A 25,000-nucleotide genomic window follows, 5' to 3' on the forward strand; every position below is an offset into this window, starting at 1 on the left:
TTGTCGAAAACCATATTTTGATACATAGATAAAATAATTAAAATAAATATTCAAAATATCTCGCCGACAATTACAATTTAATAACACTCTGATAACATGCTGCTCCATAGAATTTCGTCTTCTATGAATGAACCCAGGGCTGGAATCCACACTTCACTGATCTGTTCAATACTGTTTGTGTGTATGTGTGTGGGTGTGGATATGTGTGTGTTTGTGTGTGTGTGGTGATAGGTGATATATAATCATTATTATGGGATAATTTGAAAAGGCCATTATGTCGACTTGGGTTAGTCCGAAGTCAAGAGATTTTTATAAGAAAAGACATTGTATACAAATCGAGGTACAAACCTAATGGTAGGATCATTCTTTCTCTGTCTCTCTATCTCTTTCTATCTTTCAATTCTTTCTCAATATTTCAATATAGATAGAATGCGCTTGGCCACGGAGTTCACAACATTGCCATCCGGAAGTATAACGGACCAACACACAAACTCTGTGTCACCATGAACTTTTATAGTCTTGTTAATACAGTTTAGTGAGAACAACTCACAAACGCGGATGGCAAAAACAATAACAAAGGCCTGAGTGACGTCATCTGCATACTATATATATATATATATATATATATATATATATATATATATATATATATATAATATATATATGTATCTTTCTCAATCTCTCTATCTCACGTTTAATTTTTTTAAATCCTTTCTACGACTCTCTCTCTCTCTATCTCTATCTCTCTCCCTCTCTCTCTCTCTCTCTCTCTCTCTCTTTCTCCTCCTCCTCCTCTCTCTCTCTCTCTCTCTCTCTCTCTCCCTTATTCATATATATATATATATTATATATATATATATATATATATATTATATACCCATCTCTCTCTCTCTCTCTCTCTCTCTCTCTCTCTCTCTCTCTCTCGCTCACTCTGTGTGTGTGTATGTGTGTGTGTGTTTGTATTCCTATGTGATAACAACAACACAAAACAAGTGCATTCCTAACATCGGCATCTTCTATGTCGATGAAAAGCCTTAAATGGCTTACTGATTTTACATCAAATTTTATTAAGAAAATATACATCAATAATGTTGTTTTTTTCAATAAATTATTTCTTTTATATTTTGTTGTCATTGTTAATAGTTGTTGTTATGTTTAACGATGTATGCATAATATGATTTTTTACCAACAATAATAATGTCTTCATTCATTCATTCATTCATTCATTCACATTGTGGCGGTATCAAACAATGTTCATCACATTCTTTACTGTGCATTGTTCATTGGTTAAGTTGTATATTATTATCAATAGAAGGGAATTCAAAGTCACTTGTTGAGAAATCCGTGAACAATAATATAAATTATATCGAAATAAACACGATAACAAAACGTTGGCTGTGCTGCATGGTGTGTTTGCGACAACCCATTGAATACAGAGAGGGGAGGGGGGGGGGGGGGGGGGGTAAGTCTGAATTGTGTGGGAAAGTAAGGTAGACAGAAAGAGAATAATAAATAGGCCTGTTGAAAATATTTTTTATATGGTTGATTGAATTGCAGATTGTTTTTTGTTTTTGTTTTTTTTTTTTGTTTTTTTTTTTTGTTTTTACGGGTTTTCCGGCACTTGCAACACATTAAGGTCATATCAGTGCCAGTAAACAGGAAAAAATGGGATAGTAAAAAGTTCTAGAATTACAATTACAGCACCCAAGAAAAGATAAGACAAAGGGGAATTGGTTTAAATTGGCAACAGATGTAGATTCAAAGAGCAAACTATCAGTGTACTGAGTTTGATATCACCTAAAAGTCTCACCCAGGCACCAGCACAGGTCCCAACTAAGAGGAATACACTCAAATGTTTACAAATCATATATTAAAAATTTAAAAAATAACATTACATAACAGAGAGATGACTTACAAGGAAAAAATATCTCCCAAAACTATAACTATACATCCGACTGTTTCCCTCCCAGCCAAGAACTCCGGCCAGGGTCAGAACAAAACCAAGTAATCTCATCCCAATACAAAGACAGAAAGCATTTGGAAAACAGACACAGGTGGACAGAAGACACAACAAGTACTCCCTGCCCACTATGGGAGGTCGGGAACCCCTACTCAGTGCAAATTGTTCATAAGATTTATTGTAAAGCATGTAGCCTACTATGAATTAATAGATAGGCAGCTAATGTGATAGGACAGGAAAGTAAATTGGCAGGCAGGGAGATAAACAGATAAATAGATGAGTTAAAGAATGGATAGACTTATAGGTGTCAATGTAGATATTATAGTCGTTCACTCACTCATGATTCATTGAATTCAATGGAAAAGGGGGTGAGTGAGAGAGAGAGAGAGAGAGGGGGGGGGGGGGATTGGGGGTGGAGTATGATAGAGAGAGAGAGAGGAGACAGACCGACAGATAGACAGATGGACAGACAGACAGACAGACAGACAAACAGACAGACGAACGAAAGACAAACACACTGAATAGATAAGCAGGTACAGAAGGGCAAACAAAGTCAGACGGAACAGAATAAAATGGAACAGACAGACAGACAGACAAACAGACAGACGAACGAAAGACAAACACACTGAATAGATAAGCAGGTACAGAAGGGCAAACAAAGTCAGACGGAACAGAATAAAATGGAACAGACAGACAGATAGACACACTGAACAGACAAGCAAGTACAGAGAGGCAAACTCGGACAGACAGAACAGTACAGAGCTGAATAGAATTAAACACGGACAGACAGAGCAGTAAGGAACTAAATAGAACGAAACACAGACAGTACAGAACTAAATAGAATGAAACACAGACAGTACAGAACTAAATAGAATGAGACACAGACAGAATGACAGACACCCTGACAAACAGACAGACAGACAGACAGACATACTGGCAGACAGACAGATACTTGGATGGATGGATAGATAATATATCACGAAGATAAGAAACACAGTACTCACCGTGTACACATTCCTCCTTATAGGTACATTCACATCCCGAGCCACTATCCGTACTGATACAAGGACAGTCATCTGGACAAGGATTCCTCACGTCACACGATTCATAATTATCCCGCGTGCCTCGACTGTCAATGAGAGATCCTCTGGGGGGGGAGAAGAGTCAAAATAAGGTAACAATTAATCAATTAATCAATTAATTAATAACAACAACAACAACAACAACAATAACAACAATAACGAAAAAGAGGTTGAGGGTCAACTTTGTTCCGTACAGCCCATGTTAAAATTTTGCCAACAAGCGCAGAATAGGCTTCAACAATCGTGACGTCACTTCCCTCCTAATGACCCATAGTAACTTAGTAACTGGTTCTAAACTATCGGGAAAATGGCGGACGCCTTTATAAATGTACTTCTCAGACGAGCATAAAAGTGTATCCATTATAAATCTGATCTTGTTTTGACTTGTATCCATTCTGATCACATGACATGTGAAAAGGTTCTAGCCAGCATGAAGAATAAAAAGTACCGATTTTCTTTGTTTAGAACAAAGCTGCTCGTTGCTGGGAGGACGTGACATCAGACTATTGAATCAAATTGCTGGCAATTATAAAATTATAAAACTGTTTAAATTTTGTACAGATCGATATAGGAGGAACTTGCAAACCTTTCTTAAATAAAGGGGTAATGTTATCACCGTTACTCAAATAAAATCTGATAGGGAATATTGATCTGTCATTCGATGTTGGGAATCGCCATCTGACCGGCATGTTGCCAGATTCATTTGCGTGCACCTCTAGGAGTGAACAAGATTATTATTCCAGAACCAATCACCATGATGTGGCATCATGTTGAGTCATAACGGTAGGATTTAACGTCGTGTTAGAACTCAATCGAACTCCATCTGTAAAGACTTAACGAAATCTACTCACCTAGTTGGAATGCAAGAACAGTTGAAGTATAGAATGTTTCTTATCTCCCCTGAAAATTTGGAGTCGGAGAGGTCTTCGGGTAAATTCAGACGCTTCAGGTTGTCAAGGTAGTTGCTAGGGACGCCTCCAAAGTAAACAAGGCTGTGGGTGTCTTCATCCCCAAAGGTAATGTCTGAGCCAAAAGCCACCTGGAATATAATGTACGGTAATTGTCTTTAGAGTTGTTAAATTATGTTGATTTAATATCAATAGTTAATGAAAAAAATGATTTTATAATTTATATCATCGTTATTATTATCATCGTCGTGGTTATCATCATCATCATCATCATCATCATCATCATCATCATCATCATCATCATCATCATTAGCTTCATCATCCTCATCATCATCATCATCATCATCATCATCATCATCATCATCATCATCATCACCATCCACATTATCATCATCACCATCATCATCATCACCATCGTCAGCATCATTATCATCATCATCATCATCATCATCATAATCATCATCATCATCATCATCATCATCATCACCACCATCGTCAGCATCATTATCATCATCATTATCATCATCATCATCGTCGTCATCATCATCATCATCATCATCATCATCATCATCATCATCATCATCATCATCATCATCATCATCATCATCATCATCATCATCATCATCACCATCGTCAGCATCATTATCATTATCATCATCCTTCATCATCATCATCATCATCATCATCATCATCATCATCATCATCACCATCATCGCCATCATCATCGTCATCATGATCACCATCATCATCGCTATTATCATCGTCGACGTCGTCATCATCATCATCATCATCATCATCATCATCATCATCATCATCATCATCATCGCCATCATTATCGCTCATCATCACCTGTCATCACTATCGGCACTTTGTTGGGGTTTTTTTTGTTGTTTTTTTGGAGGGGTCGCTTTTAAAAAAAAATTAACCTGCCTCTAATTGTGATTACGAGGGCTTCCGGTTGGCGTCATCCTCTACTAGAAACTATAGAGATTCTATAATGTTTACGCAAAATCATACACATTTAAATATTAAAAATAAACTTTCGGATTTTAAACTTGGAATTCATCTTTCAACGTAAGGCTCGCCTTGACACAATACCTGATGGAGAGACGGATCCCAAAGGTGACTCATTTATTTACTTATTCATTTATTTATTTATTAATTCATTCATTTATTCGTTCATTCTTTTATTTCTGTCTATTCCTTATTTATTTATTTAAATATTTATCTATCTATTTATTAATTCATTTATTTATATATTCATTCATTTATTCGTTTATTCTTATTTTTCTGTTTCTAATTCTTACTGCTTTAATCTTCCAAACAGAGCCAATCACTTACTGTCTCATTGAGTGCTCCTGCTAGGGAAGGTCACGATAATCGGACGAATTCGCGTTAATTAGTGAATCTCTCCTGAACAGTTGCCAAGTCACAGATGAACAAACCAGTCGCTTCAGGCTTCAACAACTAACTATCCCCATCCCTCAAGCTTCATTCACACCCAACGTAAAATTTCATCGAAACACGGCCGTTGTCTCAAGATGTATATATATATTATGAGCCTGTGCCAAAAGGTTGGGGTTTTTTGTTGTTGTTTGTTTGTTTGTTTTATGACGCTCGCCACAAAATGACTCCAATAATAAGTTATTTTGAAAAAAAAAAATTAATAGCAAAATCTAGAGGTGCCTAAATGAGTACATAAAATGTACAGTAAAATAAAGGGAGTAATTATGACTCTTATAAAAGATTTAAAAAAAAACAAAGTATACGACGTTTCGCCCTTTGGCCTTCTTCAGGTAAACAAGAAAAGTAAACATGTTACATTACATTTGCAATATAGTTAAAGCATTATAGGTAAAACACACATGTTTTAACATATAATATTTTAACTATATTGCAAATGTAATATAACATATTTCCTTTTCATGTTTACATTAAGAAGGCCAGTGGCCGAAGTGTCGTTAACTATGTTTTGTATCTTTTTTTATAAGAGTCATTTTTACTCCCCTTATTTTATTATACATATAAACTTAACCCAGGTCACACATTTTCGTCAAAAATCAAATAGTGGTAGTATCTTTGGGGGGGGGGGAGGGGGGGGAGGGGCTTTACTCTGCGTGGCCACCTCATTTGTCGGTTCCTTTAAACCACCACCATACAATAAAGTAAGGTCGTCACGAAGGAACGCCAGGCAAACCTTCAAAACAGTGCCAAATCTTATTATATGTAATAAAATTGGCTACATACCTTGCTAGATTGGTTACTGTCCACCAAAAGTATGGTCTCCATCCGGTTCCGTTTGACCTCGACCCTGTGCCACCGCCCATCGTTCAGGTTACGGCCAAGTTCTATCTCCACCGTTTGCTCCTTCTCCTGTACAAAATTAATCCACAGTCGTACGGCGCCTTCTGTTATGGCAACCTGTGTAGAATAATATGGGGAAGAAAAAAAAAAAGAAAACAATAGAGATTTTTTTTTCCCTTCTCTCATAAAGAAACTTCGGTATGAGTTTGTTCGGCGGAGGGATCTTCCTCTGATGTCTTAGGTTTAACCTCCATAGAGGACCGATATCTGTTTCACAAATATTGTTGAGTGTTTTTTGGTCTATATGATTTTGTTTCATTTTGGATTCGTGGGGGTGGGGATTGTTTTTTTTTGTTTTTTTTTTTATTTTTCGTTTTGTTTTTGTTTTTCGTTTGTTTTTTGGGGTTTTTTGTTTGTTTTGTTTTGTTGTTTTTTTTTTTGTTTTTTTTTTTTGTTTTTTTTTTTTGTTTTTTGTTTTTTGGGTGGGGGGGGGGGGAGGGTATTTTTTTCTTTTGTCTTTTTTTCTTTTCTTTTTTTTTTTTTTTTTTTGTTTGGCTGGTTTATTTCGCTTTTGTATGTTTTTTTGGGAGTCTTTTTTTTATTGTTTGTTTTGTTTTTGTTTATTTGTTTTCTTTGGTTTATTTTTGGGAGGAGGGGGGGGGGTGGGGGGATCTTACTTGCTCTTTTTTTTTTCTTTTTTTTTTCTTTTTTTGTATATAATGTTTGTCTTGATCTTGATATGTTGTTTGCATTTAGTATTGTTGTCTTGTTTTTTAAGGGGGGGGGGGGAGAGGGAATTGTGTGTTTCTTTTGTTAAGGAGTCTTACTTTTGATAATAATCATACATATTGTAGTAGTAGTAGTAGTAGTAGTAGTAGTAGTAGTAGTAGTAGTAGTAGTAGTAGTAGTAGTAGTAGTAGTAGTAATAGAAGCAGCAAAAGTAGTAGTAGTACCTGCCACCACCACCATCATCATCATCATCATCAACATCATCATCATCACCACCACCACAACCACCACCATCATAACCAGGATCCGAAAGCGAGTGTCATACCACAAGACCACATAGCCGCACGAAAGGCGGCGGGTAAGATCTATTCCGAGCTTAAAATAAAATTGAAGCTCGCTAGTAACGGTTTAGCAATGACGTAGATAGCAAGGGGAACACCTCCTCTATGAAAAGTAAACATTATTGTCCCCAAAACCATCCCATGTCGCGCTCCAACCATCCACCCTAGTCAAACAAAAGTTTTTTCTCTCTCTTTTTCTTCAAAGATAAACAGAATATAGCATTGCGGAGATTACAGCAGATGATGGGATGGTGATGATGTTTTTGTTGTTAGCGGTGATGATGATAGTAGTGGTGATGGTGCGGTAGTTTAAACACCTGCTTAAGATTTGAGTGGTTTTGTGGTCAAAACTGTTCTGATGGAGTTGTTATAATATTCATATAGGTCGCAGATTTTGAAAGGCTCCGTCTCATAAAGTTCTTTCAAAAATTAACCATAAGGTATAAGGAGTGTATCCCGGTTTCTGTAGGGTTAAACGGAGAGTATCAATAATTGCTTGCAATCAGCAGTTTTGAAATATTAACTACCACAAAAATATATCTCTCAGCAAGACCTAACTCAGCAAGCTATGCTGCTTATCATCACTGCCCATTTACAATAATCTACGAAGCACATTACAAAAATCACCCAACTTGACACATAATGTGTGAATGAGTAGAACACGCAATCACGGATAAATATTTGAAAAACTGTGTATGAAATAGATAGTGCCATACAAAGCAGAAAGAAAATAAAACATCCCAAAAAAAAAATCAGTCTGCCTCGAATGGGAATCGAACCCGATAGATAGAATGAAGTTGACGTCACTCATGTCTTTGTTATTGTTTTTTGCCATCCACATTTATGAGTAATTCTCACTTAACTGTATGATCCAGACTATAAATATTCATGGTTACACAGAGTTTTGTGTGTTGATCCGGATGGCAATGTTGTGAACTTCTTTGCCAAGCGCTGACTACAATTTAACGCCCATGTTCTTTACAAGGGTTGGCGTTTCCGCTGTGAAGCCCCGCCTGCATCACAAAACACAACAGTTTACGTGTAGAATATATTTTGAATAGCGCTTTACAAGCGATTTGTACGGGATGAAAAGGAAATTTGGTTTCTAATATTATCATAGCCTGCTTTACAAAAAAAAAGTAAACCAAGTATTGTAAAATGCGACCAGAGAGTAAAGATTGTAGAGATGGGCCATATCAAGGTACATTTTTTATTTACCTAAGATAGCCGAATTCTTCAATGTGTTGAAGAATAATACCTCCCACCCAGGTGCACAAATTAGCAGGTCTGACAGTCGAAAGCAAGTATGGGCCTAATTTAACATTGTTGTAATCGGACTATATTTTGCGTTGGTTTGAGAGTATTTCCATTGCAACAATGGGCCCATAAAATTTTGGGTTATCAGACCTGCGAATAAGCACACGTCGGTCCCACCTTGAGGGTTATCTTGGGATCGCGCATAGATCATGTCAGGCCGATAAAACAAGAGATTAAAAAATAAGAGATTTACAAAGAATAAGGTTGACTTAGAATATTTATCGAAACAATGCAAAACAAAGACGTTTCGATGTTTGACCTTCGTCAGAGAACTACAGAGACGGTTATGTAAATTCGATTAAAATTGAATATTGGTATATATTACCGTTGATTTTAAAAATCAAAAAGCTACGTGTAAATAAGTTGATTTTAATCTCTAGCTATTTAAACTAATTGAAGTTGTGACAATCCCTGGTTCTCCTTTTTACGAACCTTTTTGTTTACATGTCTCTCGAGGGTTTAACCACTTGACTGCCGTATTCTGAAGAGAAAAAAAAATCGAATTTAAACATTTGGCCAGAAAACTCGTCCTTCAAATATCGACCGATTTAAATGACCCTCACTCTTGACAAAAACTCACAAAACATGTGACTTTTCTGTCTTCCTTAGTGTCCCAGATTTGGGAGTTTTTGCCAAGATGGGGATCATTTAAATGGATCGATATTTGAAGGACGAGTTTTCTGGCCGAATTTTTAAATACGTGTTGTTGTTTTTACAGAGAACGATAGTTATCTGGTTAAAAGGTGTCGCAAAATGTATTTTTAACCTAGTTCAATAGAACGCAGTTAGTAGATGGGAGAAGACAGCTCGTCGGTGCCAATCCTTAGAGTAAAGAATATAATATGTTATATCAAAGTCGTTGCCAATCCTTAGGGTAAAGAATATGTTATATCAAAGTCGTTACGCATGACACTTCGTCATTTTTTTAATTATTTTTTTTACAAATTCATTGTAAAGATGTCATAACAAATTGTACGAAACGCTCTTCACTGCTTATAAACAGTATCAATCAATCAGTCTTAATTTACACAACAATGATGTTTGTGGGTAGAATGTTATCTTGGATAGATGATAGGGTTTTCTGGTGGTTGTTTCTCATCTAGAGGCATTTGAGATTATGATCTTTATTAGTGGTGGTGGTGGATGTCTTTTTCCGTCCTGCTTGGTGTGACTGAATAACCTCGTTATAGCGACAAGTTTGGAACCGTGGCAAATTGACGGTTTAAAAAGATGAGTGTGTGTAGATAATTTCACATGTTTTAGGCAAGGCGTGCAATTGTCAAACAGTGGTAATAATTGAATAGGATAGAAGCCGCCTGAGTCTAAAATGATCTCTTTTTGTGTGTGTGGCTATATGATCTTGACACACGCTTCGGATCGGAAGATCCTGGGTTCGAGCCTCGGTCGGCACATAATTGAATCCTTGCAAAAGGCTCTTTACTCGCATTCTCTCACTGCACTCAGGTGTAAAATGAATACCTGGCCGTTAACAGCGTTATTTCTATCTGGGAAAAAAACTGTTGTCTTGCCTCGTTCTACATGTTACGTATTGCTATTGGCCATGAACCTTTTGTAAAGCGCTTTGACCACGTTTAGTGGATATTGCGCTATATAAAAGTTCAAGATTTATAAAAAATGTGATTCAATAAGCAATGCCAGATACTCCCTGATTACGGACATGCTACCATGACTCATCAGTCTATGAATGACAGTCTAAATAGCATCCCCTGAAGTCTTCCCATTCTCAACAACAACAACAAAAAGGAAGAAAAAAAAAACAATAGAATAATAACCGTCATTCAGTTCCGCACAAATGACTTTTAATAAATTGGATTAATTGAAATACATGGACTGTATATGTCTATTACTTTAACCCCCCCCCCCCCCCCCCCCCTTTTTTTTTTTTTTCTTCCACCCATCCCCCACCTCCATCCCACCTCCTTACCCTTTTTTTTTTTTCTTTTTGTCATGAAAAGGAATTCTTTAATAATTTTTCAACACGTATTAATTAATTTAAAGGACCGTAAACACTTCAAACCTGCCAACTTGAAAATCTTAAAATTCATAAATCTTTAGAAGATAAATATTGTAGTCGCTATAGTTAACTTTTTTTTTAATCAACAATTTCCCCTCACAAGGATTAAATAACAATCCAAATTTCCCAAAATCCTTAAGATTATAATGAAGTCTGGCGTCAACTTTCATGTCCAATAAGTCTTAATGACCAAGAGATACTCATGAAGTTCTAAAATTTGCGGCAAAATGTCGTAATTCTACGAACTTGTCGTATAGAAGGCAGGTCTATTATATCCTTATTTCGAACACTGCTGTATTCTTTCTAATTTTGTATACTGAAATGTTATATCTACAACGTTTGGCCATAATATCACACGGGGATAATTGAAGACATAGGCTAGACACATTTACAGATATTTACAACTTAAATTAAAGACTGTTTATCTTTTATATCACAATCGCTTATCATATCACTAATGTAATTATTATTATTATTATTATTATTATTATTATTATTATTATTATTATTATTATTATTATTATTATTATTATTATTATTATTATTATATCATCATCATCATCATCATCATCATCATCATCATCAACATTATCACCATTATTAACATTATTATTATCATTGTTGTTAGTATTCTCATTTTCATTTTCATTATCATTGTTATCATTTATCAAAGTTATTATCATTATCATCATCACCATTACTATTATTCTATATTTTATTAAAATCATCATCAAAAGTATCAGTAACACTGTTGCTGCTGACGTTGTTATTATTGCACCATAATCGACACCATCGTCATCAACAGCCATCTGAGATCCAATTGACTACATCACAATAATAACGTCAAGATCCTCCACAACGTCACTGCTGTTGACAGCTAGCTATAATATAAAAAGAGCTCAAGTTACTATTGAATCTATAATGTAATATTATTACTTATCTCTACATCTGACTACACCCGCCAAAATATTTGAGGTGTGAGAAAAAAAAAGGGTGTTTGTTTGTGTCTTAGTGTGTGTTTGTGTGTGTGTGTGTGTGTGTGTGTGTGTTATATAAAGAAAGAATGTCTTGAAGTCAACATACACGACGATAACAATAATAAACCTACCCAGCCAGATACGTATAGGTATAATTCATATTATACCCTTTGACATTTCAAACTACTTGTTTTATGTTATATTCCGTTTTTGTACTCTAGACTACTAACACACTCTAACATATACATATCTACATACGAACTAACTCTTAAATAATATACACACAATACACCATACACATGGAAACAACATTCCAAGACAAAGACAGATAAACAGTTGGAAAATATACATAGGGGGATAGAAGACACAGTAAGTACCTCCCTGCCCACTATGGGAGGTCAGAAAAAGAAGGAGGTGGAGAAGAAGAAGAAGAAGAAGAAGAAGAAGAAGAAGAAGAAGAAGAAGAAGAAGAAGAAGAAGAAGAAGAAGAAGAAGAAGAAGAAGAAGAAGAAGAAGAAGAGGAAGGAGGAGGATGAGGAGGAGGAGGAGGAGAATGAGGAGGAGGAGGATGATGACGATGGGGAGGAGGAGGGGGAGAAGAAGAATAAGAAGAAGGAGGAGGAGGAGGAGGAGGAGAATAAGAATAATAAGGAGAAGGAGTCGGAGGAGAAGAAGAAGAAGAAGAAGAAGAAGAAGAAGAAGAAGAAGAACTGAGTGTAGTGTCCAATCCAGATTTCTTTGTGTGTTAAGTCTACTGTTCTACATACCGGAAATCCCATTGTCATCGTCTGCTTTTTACAAAAAATAAATCTTCCCCCACTTCTTGCCTTTTCACCCACATGTTTCCACCCTGATCTCTTCTTTCTTTACCTGTCAGATGGTTAATTTACAATGTGCCAAGACTGCTAGCATTAAAATGCCGTTATCTGAAAAAAAAGCTGTTTATTATAATTTTGGCAAGAAATTCTCTTTCTAATATTATCGATCGTTAAAAATGGTTCTCAGCGTGTAAAACAAAAACAAACAAAAAACAAAAACAAAACAAGACAACTTCCAAGATTAGGAGTCCCAGGTTTTAGAGTTTTTGACAAGGTGAGGGTCATTTTAATCGATCGATATTAGGAAAACGAGTTTTCTGGCCAAAATTTTTTAAAGTGTTTTCCAGAGTACGACAGTAGAAGAGACGCCCTTTATTTCAATTTAGCTAGAAATTTATTTCATATCAAAAATCGACGAATTCAAATGATCAACAACCTGTCCAAATTTCCTCAACTTGTGACTTCTTTAGAGATTGTCGACTTTTTCAAAAATCTTGGTTTTCATTATTTCATTATTTTGACAAGTAATATAAGTGCTATCTTACTTCAATGTTAAATTTCATGTTTTAAATTTCTAACCGAAATGAAAAATAAGATGTTTTGGCCGTTTTGTCTGTGCGCGTTCCTTTATATTATTAAGTTGTTGAGGGGGGAGGGATGGAAAATATATTCTGGAATAAATCTGACCGTTTATTTAGACCTGTGGCTTGGTGTCCATGCTTCACTGGAAATTGGAATAATGTATTTTGTGTGTGTGGCGTGTGTGTGTGTGTGTGTGTGTATGTGTGTACACTAATGTTTGACTGAGGTGATAGTGAGGGAAAGAACAGCGTGAAAGTAAATAATGAGAGAGAGAGAGAGAGAGAGAGAGAGAGAGAGAGAGAGAGAGAGGGGAGAGGGGGGGGGGGGCATTTGAAACACGAAAGGGAGATAGGGGGTGAAGTCAGAGAGAGAGAGAGAGAGAGAGAGAGAGAGAGAGAGAAAGAAAGAGAGAGAGAGAAGAGAGAGAGAGGGAGAGAGAGAGAGGAGAAAGAGAGAGAGAGAGAGAGAGAGAGAGAGAGAGAAAAGTGAGAGAAAATACAGAATGTCGACAAGTGATGAGGGGAAATAGAGAAAATAGACGAGAGAGAGAGAGAGAGAGAGAGAGAGAGAGAGAGAGAGAGGAAGAGAGAGAGAAAGAGAGAGAGGGGGGAGAGAAAGGAGGAGGAGAGAGAGACACACATGGAGAATGAGAAAAAGAGAGCAACAGGAGAGAGAGAGAGAGAGAGAGAGAGAGAGAGAGAGAGAGAGAGAGAGAGAGAGAGAGAGAGGAGAGAGAAAGACAAAGGCAAACAAAAGGTAAAAGTTGAGGGAATTTCCATAAAAATGAACGAGATTGGGTGAGGATTAGGGGAGGGATAAAGGTCACTGATTGGATATCATATTATGTTGGGACAAAACAGGCATTGTGTGATTTTTACCTCACCATTGTGTCACCGATACAAGAACAACAACTCATATAATAATATAATTATTATCGTGTAATCCCCAATGAAGAGTGAGAGTTGTTCATACATTACTAAACCATTGAACCAACATTGAAAAGCAATTGATTATAATTTGGAATCCATGGGAAAAGGAATGAGAGGAGGGGAAAGGCAAGTGTTGTGTGGTAATACGTAATACAAGCAAGTGTAATACGTAATACAAGCAAGTATGGATTGTGGCATTGAATCTGTGTATTATAATCTTATCACAGCCTTCATTAATTCGTAGCCTGTCTGGGCTCCAACTCCAAGACAGCCACATGAGGAATCGTGTTTCTATTAATGATTTTTTTTTTGTCTTCGATTTTCTACAGTAATAATTTTTTTCTCCTAGTCTGGTCGTTTTTGTTGTTTTGTTTTTTTTCGTTTATTTAAACGGATGAGTTTTTCAAGGGGATCAAGGGTGATAATAATGTTGGCCACGTAAGGCTCTATTTGGCCATTTTTGAATTCGAAATTGGCCACGAGGAACGTTGGTCATCTGGCAGCACTGCTGTCAATGCCCACAAAAAATGACGTCACAATACAGGGCGACGACCATCGAATGAAAGTGAATTTAATAGTACAACTATCATTGATCATGCTTTTTTTTAACGATGGAAGTTATCTTGACCTGTCGGAATACTGTTAAAATATCATCATGAAGTAGATATTTTCTGGCGCTAGGTTGGAGCAATCTACACACAATAGTTGAATGTTAGCATGTCATTATTGCAAGATTTTCTGTAGTGAGGACGACGTAGCTCTTTGGCTGGCAAAATAAAAGACAACAACAGCGAACAGTCGAATGTTGAGCTTTGAGCTATAAGTTGAGCTTTTTTTATAGCGCAGTATCCACCACAGATTACACAGGACTCCTAGTCTGTTGTGTCCACTAAACGTGCTCAAAGCGCTTTACAGGGGGTCCCTGGCCTACAGCAACACTTAAAGCCCCCCATAGACGCCGACATCCGCTGGTAGCGGGACGGATGACCTATCGCTTTGACCCCATCCCTGCGTTTATCGCAGATGATTTTTGCCCACATACGGGGAGATATTTTTTTAGGCGATCAGCGATCGGGGGCGTGGCAGTATAAAAAAGTGGACAATTTTTTTCGGATTTTCGCTGTTTTCACGTCGGATTCGTGATCAGCGTCAAATTTACAATAGGTTTGATACTAAGAACTGTGTGTTTACTCCAAAAATTGGTGAAATTAGAAATAAATTTTAATTAATAGTGAGGCTATGTGGCCGACAGAACCGATCCCAGTTACTGTCTGTTATTCTATCTTTCGTCTTGCCACAATAGTGATTACTTCTCACTAAATTATATCAATTAGACTGTTGAAGGAACGAAATTGACATCATTCCACTCTTTGTTATTGTATTAAGGCAGTCATTTTGGTAATTAGTTCTCACTAAATTATATCAATCAGACTTTTAACGTTCAAGGTTACTCGTAGTTTTGTATGACGGTACGTTATTTCCGACTGGTGGATGTTGCGAGCATTTTACCTAAACTCATAGCATCAATAACCGTCCAAGATATTCGCATCATATGTAGCAGTAGCTATAATAATCTAACATGTCGAGAGAGAGAGAGAGAGGAGAGAGAGAGAGAGAGAGAGAGAGAGAGAGAGGGAGAGAGAGAAAGAGAAAGAGAGAAAAATTTACTTGCGCTATATATACCGCTATATTCAATAAAGGTGCTCAAATCACTTTATAAGGGTCTTTGGCCAACATAAAAACATGTTAGACGAGACATGACTGTTAAGCGATATTGCAATTGTTTCCCGACAGAGACGACGCTGTAAACAGCGAGGTACTCATTTTAACAGTGAACAAGGTGAGAGAATGCGAGTAAAGAGCCTTTTCCAAGGACTCAATTATGCGCCACTCAGAGCGGGACTCGAATCCAGTACCGTCCGATCCAAAGGCGAGTGTCATTTCACAAGATCACATGCATAGCCGCACAAAAAAGTGATGAGAGAATAGATTCATATGTATTGAAGGAGGAGAGAGCGGATGGAGTGAGTAAAGTTTTTGGATATTTATAGAAGGAACCAAATTGACGTCACTCATCTCATTGTTATTGTTTTTTGACACCCATTTTTATGATTAGTTCTCATTAAAATATATCAGACTATAACGTTCAAGGTTCCATGTAGATCTTTGGGCTGGAGTGATATTTCTGGCTGGCGGACTTTGTGAGTATTTTAATTTAACACAGAGCATCAATAGAAGGAATGAATTTGACGTTAGTCAACCCGTTGTTATTGCTTTTAGACAGCATTTTATAATTAACTTATCACTAAGTTATATCAATCAGACAATGAACGTTCGCGTTTGCAGTTTTGTGTGTTTATATGTTATACCCCGATGGAGATGTCGTGAGTATTTTTCCAATACGCATAACATCAATACATTTGCAATCCGATTTAAGTTTAAAAGCAACGTAGACCACGGAAATTTTTCCATTTTGTGGACAATAAAGATTTTTTATTTATCGTCATTATTATTATTATTATTATTATTATTATTATTATTATTATTATTATTATTATTATTATTATTATTATTATTATTATTATTATTATTATTATTATCATTATTATTATTATTATTATTATTATTATTATTATTATTATTATTATTATTATTATTATTATTATTATTATTATTTATAAAACAAATCGACAGTGTTCCCGTGGCAGGTTAAACGGGTACTCCTCGGGACTACTCGCATTCGCACCCCCCCCCCTCCCCCACCACACCACCACACACACGCACACAGCTCTTTTCTTTTTTTTGGGGGGGGGGGGGGGGGGCGTGGTTTGTAGATTATAATTCAAGGTTACAATGCCCACCCCTGTCATCACGTAGTCAAGGCTTTTTGGCCAATCCCAAATGTCTGTGTCAAGGTCGACCGTCATGTCGCGACAATGGGTGAGGAGGAAAAAAAAAAAAAAAAATGAACTGGCATATTATTATATCATTACATTGAAAATCATGAAAACTATTTTTTATTTTGTATGAACGAAACTTTTGCCATCTACCTCTTCCTGGCGCAACATTTATAAAAATATTATTTTAAAAAATAATAACACAGCATTTATTTGGCGCAATATCCACGTGCTCAAATCGCTTTACAAGGGGTCCCAAGGCAACAGCAATATTAAACTTGAAAGACAAGACATGACGCCGGTCAGGCGATGGGACATTTTTTCCCCAACAAAGACAACGAACGGTCATGTACTCATTTCACACCTGAGTACGGTGAGAGAATGTGAGTTAAGAGCATTTTCCAAGGACTCAACTCTGCACCACTCAGAGCGGGTCTCGAAACCTGAACCTTCCGATCCGAAAGCGAGAGTCATACCACTTGATCCATCACAAAACAGGGAGGGGCCCTGTTCTGTCGGCCAAATAGCCTCAATATTAATTAAAATTTATTTCTAATTTCATCAATTTTTGGAGTAAAAACATAGTTCTTGGTATCAAACCTATTGTAAATTCGACGCTGATCATGAATCTGACGTCAAAACAGCGAAAATCCGAAAAAAATTGTCCAATTTTTTATACTGCCACGCCCCCGATCGCCGATCGCCTCGAAAAATAAGCAAAGCGGGCTTTGCGAGCGATGGACCGTACCTAGGTTTATCGGCCTGGTATTTGGCCACACACATTGCGTTTTCACCCCGGTTTGCCTGATCGTGGTTCGGAAGCCTATCAAAACCGTGCGTGTATGGAGCCTTTAACACGTAGGACGAATGATGACGCCTATTAGGCGATTTTACATTTTTTCCGACAGAGACAACGCTGTTAACGGCCAGGTACTCATTTTACACCTGAATACGGTGAGAGAATGTGAGTAAAGAGCCTTTTCCAAGGACTCAACCCAGGACCTTCCGATCCGAAAGCGAGTGTCATACCACAAGGCCACATAGCCGAATGTCTGCGTAGCCATCGTAAAGCTATAGATAGTATGCGCTTGGCTAAGGAGCTCATAACATTGCCATCCGGAAGTATAACGGACCAACACACAAACTCTGTGTAACCATGAACTTTTATAGTCTGGTTAATACAGTGTAGTGAGAACAACTCACAAACGCGGATGGCAAAAACAATAACAAAGGCGGCATCTGCATACTATCTATAGCCTGACACTGACCAAAAAATGACGTCAAAATGCCAGTCTTTTGCCACAAAAGAAAACAAATCGTGAGTTGTATTCAATAGTTCAACCAATGAAATAACTTGTTTCCTTGAGCTCTACTAACGACAACTCACTAGACGCTACACAAACCTAAAAAATGATGTCAACTGCCAGTCCGAGAGGGTTCTTGTGTCAGGCTATAGATAGTTCGAAGATGACGTCACTCAGGTCTTTGTGATTGTTTTTTGCCATCCGCGTTTATGAGTAATGCTCACTGAACGGTATTAACCCGTCTATAATCGTTCATGGATACACACAATTTTGTGTGTTGGTTCGTTATACTTCTGGATGGCAATGTTATGAGCTTCTTAGCCAAGCGCATATTATCTATATATTAACGATGGCTACGATGTCTGCCTGTCTGACGTCAACCTCAATCAATGTCTGAAATTGTTACACCCCGATTTATTTGAGTCAGTGCATGACTGTGTCAAGACACGACGATGGACGCTCAAGAGTCAAGAGGCCAGAGTTCGGCGTGTTGGCATTGCCTCAAACTAGGGGAAATGAGACTCATCTTACACATCTAATCTACACACGGGAATTGTACACACCTTCAACACAAATTATGAACGACACACACACACACACACGCGCGCGCGCGCGCACACATATATACATACACACATATACAGGGAGAGAGGGGGTGGGACAGATGAAGAGAGAGAGAGAGAGGGAGAGAGAGAGAAAAGGGGTGGGGGGGGGGGGCTGATGAGAGGGGCACAAACAGAATGAGAGGGAGTGAGAGTCAGAGAGGGGGGGGGGGGGAATAGAGAGAGAGAGAGAGAGAGAGAGAGAGAGATGGGAGAGGAGAGAGAGCGAGCATTCTACATACCGACACACACATACAAATTATGATCTCATCATCCAATCCCACCCCAGACAATTCCATGTCAAAGTAATTCACCAACACTGACAAAACGCCATTTTATATTTTTTTTAAAATTACAAGAAAACTCGGCCTTCAAATATCGATCGATTAAAATTAGTGCGGTGAGAGAAAGTGAGAAAAGTGACTTTTCCAAGTAATTTGATAAACCCGAACCAGGAACCATATGGTCCGAGGAGGAGTGTCATACCCCCCCCCCCCCCCCCCCCCCCCCCCCCCCCCCCCCCCCAGAGGACCACAAAGCCAAACGGATTTAAGAAATGTTGACAAGTTAGGGGAGGGGGCGGAGTGTACTTTTCAGTTGATCGAAATGTGAAGTACTTTTTTCTGCTTAAATTTTTAAAAATATGTTTTGAATTTGTGTGATTAGAATGTTGCGTTCATCCACATTGACTCCAGCACAAGAGTTGACTCACGACTCTGATGTAAACACACCTGCTAACTAAAACGCTTCTGTAACGACGTGAGCACATATTCACAGCAACGTGATCAAAATACCCATCATTATACTGTAAAACCTTGTTATGACAACATTTATTAATGGAAACCCTCTCTTATAACAGATGGGGATCCTGATTGCCTTTTGGCTGGATACAACGCTCAACGAACGCAGAAGCAAAAGGACCCGTTTTGAATACGGGATAAGTCGATGGGTCTTTTTATCTGTCTCCTCTGACGAAACAGAATTGTTCGGGTAGCTGGGTTTGTTATGTCTGGTAGAAAGTACTATATCCGACGAGTAGCGAGTGGTTGTTATCGTCCGTTTAACCCAAAAGAAACCAAACAAATTGTTAAATAATTCAAAAATAAAATATACGGCTCCATGAAACACGAGGTAAAATAAACTATTGGATTATAATGGGTACCATTTAGAGCGCTTAGAGCCTGTGACAACGGGGTAAAGCGCTATATTATAAATGCCAGTTATTATTACATGAGAACATGTCAATACATAGCTAGTTGATAACGTCTCTTTCTTTATCTAATCCTTACTCATCTGACAAGTCAAGTATCCCTTTTACCGAATTCCCAATAAACCGACCTCCTACCGCCCACATTACCTATCCTCCTGCATGTCTGCCTATAATATTACTGTATCTAAAGCAAGTCACAGACATCATCGAGACATAAAATGGACGCATTCCATGACCGGTCCCAAGTTTGCTTTGTCTACATTAACCCTTTCACGGCCAATAATTTAGGTTTCTTTGCAATCATAATTTATTCCTCCTTTTATAAAGTATCTGGTTAAATCCTGCCGAGACGTTTAATCCTTGTAGCTGTAACCGTGATGTAATTCGACTTGGGATCAAATGTCAACGTGACCCATCGCATCCAGACGGCCTTATGTTGAGGTGATTTCGATACTTAACCCTCACCTCACCAACCATAGGAAAATCATAACATTCCTTGCGATACAACCAACGATTTTATCATTTTCATTTCTTTTGTACATCACAAAATTTGAAGAACCATTTTGGACTAGACGTCTAACTATAAAAACGCGACACTGTGTTGTAGAGCTCATTTTGACGAACAACGTGATGTATAGCTAGAACGAAGATGAGGTCACCCTTGTCTTTGTTATTGTTTTTTGTTTGTTTTTTTTTTTGTTTTTGTTTTTTGCCATCCATGTTTATGAGAAATTCTCACTAAACGGCATTGGCCAGACTATAAACGTTCAATGGTACTCTAGTTTTGTGTGTTGGTCCGTTATAATTCCGGATGGCAATGTTGTAAGTTTCTTAGCCACGCGCATACTATCTTTTAAAACTGCCTGTCGTGGTGAAAACGGTATGATGTCTTATTGATGCTTTGCGCTTAGACAAAAGTCTCACAACAATCCGCCAACCGGGAAATAACATGCCAACATACAAAACTATAGATAGATCGAAGTTTATGTCACTCGGGTCTTTGTTATTGTTTTTTTTTTTTTTTTTTTTTTTTGTTTGTTTTTTTTTTTGCCATCCGCGTTTATGAGTAATTCTCACTAAGCTGTATTAACCAGACTATAAACGTTCAAGAGTACACATAGTTTTGTGTGTTGGTCCGTTAAACTTCCGGATGGCAATGTTGTGAGTTTCTGAGCCAAGCGCATATTATCTATATGTGTAACCTGAAACGTTTATTGTTTGATTAATACAGTTTAAAGAGAACTAATAAAAATGGCTGGCTAAAAACAAAAACAGAGACCTGAGTGACGTCAAACTTCGTTCTATCTATAAGAGTAAAACTGAACCCTGCCTGCAGAGGGTTAATCATGTCATGTCGTCTTTTCAAGCCTCCCATTTGCGGCGTTTATTTGTTTTAATCTTTGAAAATGTTTCAAACGAATCGAGATGTGTTTGAAAACGAATAGGGTGGAGTTTTGTTACATTTAGAAGGACGATGATGATGGTGGTGGTGGTGGTGATGATGATGATGATGATGATGACGACTACGACGACGACGACATTGATGATAACGATGGTGATGATGATGAGGAGGAGGAAGAGGAGGAGGAAGAGGAGGAGGATGATGATGATGATGGTGATGATTAAAATAATATGGCATTTTTATAGCGCTTCACCCGGTAGGACAGTCTCGGTGCTTCATAATAAATGAATATGGCTGCGCTGACTCTACGGACTCTTGCCGTGAATGTGTGTGTTATTTCGAGTGTGTCAGTCTGTTTCTATTATCCAGTTAGTAAATTGTTTCCATAAGCATCTGTCCAGTGCAAGAGTTCTTAGCTTTAGAATGCCATCATGTGTGTTAAGGCAATTGGATGTTTCCCTGTGTTGTTGAAATCAGTTCTTCGGTTGTTGTTTATAAGTTTATTTGATATTTTTTGAGATCTTGATTGAATGTTGTTGGAAGTGAAGTTGGTCTACCCGTAGCCATGGTTAAGTTATAACCTGACACTGAAACCCCAAAAGACTGGCATTTTGACGTCATTATTTGGTTTTTGCACTGCCTAGTTAGTTGTCGTTAGTACTGTTCATGGAAACAAGTGGTCCCATTGGTTGAACTATTGAATACAACTCACGATTTGTTTTCTTTTGTGACAAAAGACTGGCATTTTGACGTCAGTTTTTGGTCAGTATCAGCGTGGCCTTCGTAAAGTTATGTCCTGATACTGACCAAAAAATGACGTCAAAATGCCAGTCTTTTGCCCCAAAAGAAAACAAATCGTGAGTTGTATTCAATAGTTCAACCAATGAAATAACTTGTTTCCATGAGCTCTACTAACGACAACTGCCAGTCATTTTGGATTTCAATGTCAGGCTATAACATAACGATGGCTACGGTGTCAGGCAATACGTTAACGATGGCTACGGTCTACCCCTCTGTATTTGGCTCTGCATATTTGCGTCAATTTTCATCACATGAAGCTGCAACTCTTTTGGATTGGGTTGAAATATTTGGATCAAAATTGGAATGGAAGCGATTTAGAGAGGGCTAAACCATTAGTTAATAACTCAGCTATGTTGATAGGAAGGACGATGACGATAAAGACGCTGATGACGATAATGATGATGATGATGATGATGATGAGGAGGAGGAGGAGGAGGAGGAGGAGGAGGAGGAGGATGGTGATGATAAATATAAAGGTTTAAGGTCACACATTGATTTTTTGTGTTGGTACGAATCTTCTGGCAGGCATAATTGTTATTTTACTTAAACGCATACCATCAAGTGAAAGACAGCATAATGTGTGTTGTCATCTCACTGACTTAACAGCAAAAAAGCGTTCATCGGGAAAATAAAAATAGCTAATAATAATAATAATAATTACAAGGTGACATGCAGTCTTCCTCTCGTGATGTCACACGTGATTGATTTTGTCGCCAGTTCATAAATCGTCACGCTTCATTTCACGTGAAAAGGTTTGTTGACGATGTGCAATTAAATTACTGTGCATCTGTGTTGTGAAAACTGCCAGTTTTTGAATAATCGAATACATTAACATGGCTCGCTTTGATTTATCGAATACAGTTAAGACTTTTTTCGAATAATGGTCATCTTAAGTTTGTGGGTCACTGCATCAATCCGTTATTATGTCAGAAACGAACTGAATAACGTAAATTCAAGGTCAACGTATTTATCTGCAAAAGGCGAATTACCCATCACTGCAGATTTTACACAATTATGTGGTGATTTTCTCCATTATTGTGTTATTGAGTTGAAAGATAAATGTTTAATAGTTGATCAAATTTGCTGTAATATAGGATTTCTGGTGGGAGAGTGTTCCATTCCTTGATGGTTGTTGGGAAGAAACTGTTTTTATATTCGTTGATTCTGTGGGTTTAAAGCAACGTGTACTTATTTGCAGGTCTGACAACCCACATTATTATGGGCTCATTATTTTAATGGAAATAATACCAAACCTCAGCCTACAAAACAACTATGTTAAATCAAGTCCATACATGCGTTCGATCATCAGTCCTGCAGAGATGCGCGCCAGTGTTTAAAATTTTAACTGAGTATAATAATAAAATTTTCGATTCTGATCAGGAATTATTATTATTATTATCATTATTATTATTATTATTATTATTATTATTATTATTATTATTATTATTATTATTATTATTATTATATTATTATTATTATTATTATTATTATTATTATTATTATTATTATTATTATTATTATTATTATATTATTATTATTATTATTATTATTATTATTATTATTATTATTATTATTATTATTATTATTATTTTATTATTATTATTATTATTATTATTATTATTATTATATTATTATATTATTATATTATTATTAATTATTATTATTATTATTATTATTATTATTATTATTATTATTATTATTATTATTATTATTATTATTTTTATTATTATTATTATTATTATTATTATTATTATTATTATTATTATTATCATATCATTATCATTATTATCATTATCATTATTATTATTATTATTATTATTATTATTATTATTATTATTATTATTATTATCACCATTATTATCATCATATTATTATTTTGTTCTTAATGCGGGCTGCTTGCTTTTAAGTCTGACATTAAAAACAGTCAAATTATATTGTCACGTCAACCTGTTTGACGAACAAAGAGCGAATATCATTTTAATAACAACTCAAATTACACGTGAAATTATTCAAGTTCTTGAGTGGCGGTGTTGTTTTAACACTGAATTCGGAATCACTAGCCAAGATTCATAATGATAATTCACGTTACGTAGTGTTAAATCATTTCAACATTATATCGTGGTACCAGTAGACTATCTCTAACACACAATCTCTCTCTCTCTCTCTCTCTCTCTCTCTCTCTCTCTCTCTCTCTCTCTCTCTCTCTCCATCTATCTATCTTTATCTCTATCTCTCTCTCTCTCTCTATCTCTATCTCTGTCTCTCTCTCTTTCTTACTTTCTCTTTCTCTCTCTCTCTCTCTCTCTCTCTCTCGCTCTCTCTCTCTCTCGCTCTACTTCTTTCTTTCTGTCTCTCTCTCGCATTTTCTCTATATCTACCTATTTATCTATCTATCTATTTATCTATCTATTTATTTATCTGTCTGACGGTCTATTTATCTATCTATCTTTTTTCTTTCTTTCTTTCTTTTTTTCTTTCTCTCTCTCTCTCTCCACACTCTATCTCTCTCTATCTCTTGCTCTCTCTCCCTCCCTCTCCCTCTATTGCCCAACATTTCTATCGAATCTCAAACAACGTCGACAGATCAGATCTTACGAAACTGTCTCAGTAATCAACTAACATTATAACATGTTTTTCGTATGACAGGAGAATCACAATGTCATGACTGACCAACAATATCAAATTACATATGTATTATGTATGAGCACGACCCAGACTGATGGGTCTGTGAACTTTTGGTATGACACTCGCCTTCGGATCGAAAGGTCCTGGGTTCGAGCCTCGCTCGGCGCTTAGTTTATT

General features: G+C 36.9%; 1 protein-coding gene across 4 annotated transcripts in view; it reads right to left on the minus strand.

The window, feature by feature from the left end:
• LOC144959157 (uncharacterized) overlaps nt 1-25,000 on the minus strand; it is a 204,766-nt gene that overhangs the window by 164,145 nt on the left and 15,621 nt on the right. For all 4 annotated transcript variants that reach the window (XM_078891677.1, XM_078891676.1, XM_078891675.1 and 1 more), the window contains exons 3-5: nt 6,198-6,371; nt 3,894-4,081; nt 2,965-3,107 (exon numbers count right to left, since the gene is read on the minus strand). In XM_078891677.1, coding sequence (XP_078747803.1) covers nt 2,965-3,107; nt 3,894-4,081; nt 6,198-6,371 — 505 coding nt within the window. The remainder of the gene's footprint in view (nt 1-2,964; nt 3,108-3,893; nt 4,082-6,197; nt 6,372-25,000) is intronic.

This window comes from Berghia stephanieae, chromosome 13, assembly GCF_034508935.2.
Source record: "Berghia stephanieae isolate SIO BIC M18660-M18661 chromosome 13, UCSD_Bste_1.3, whole genome shotgun sequence".
NCBI classification, from domain to species: domain Eukaryota; kingdom Metazoa; phylum Mollusca; class Gastropoda; order Nudibranchia; family Aeolidiidae; genus Berghia; species Berghia stephanieae.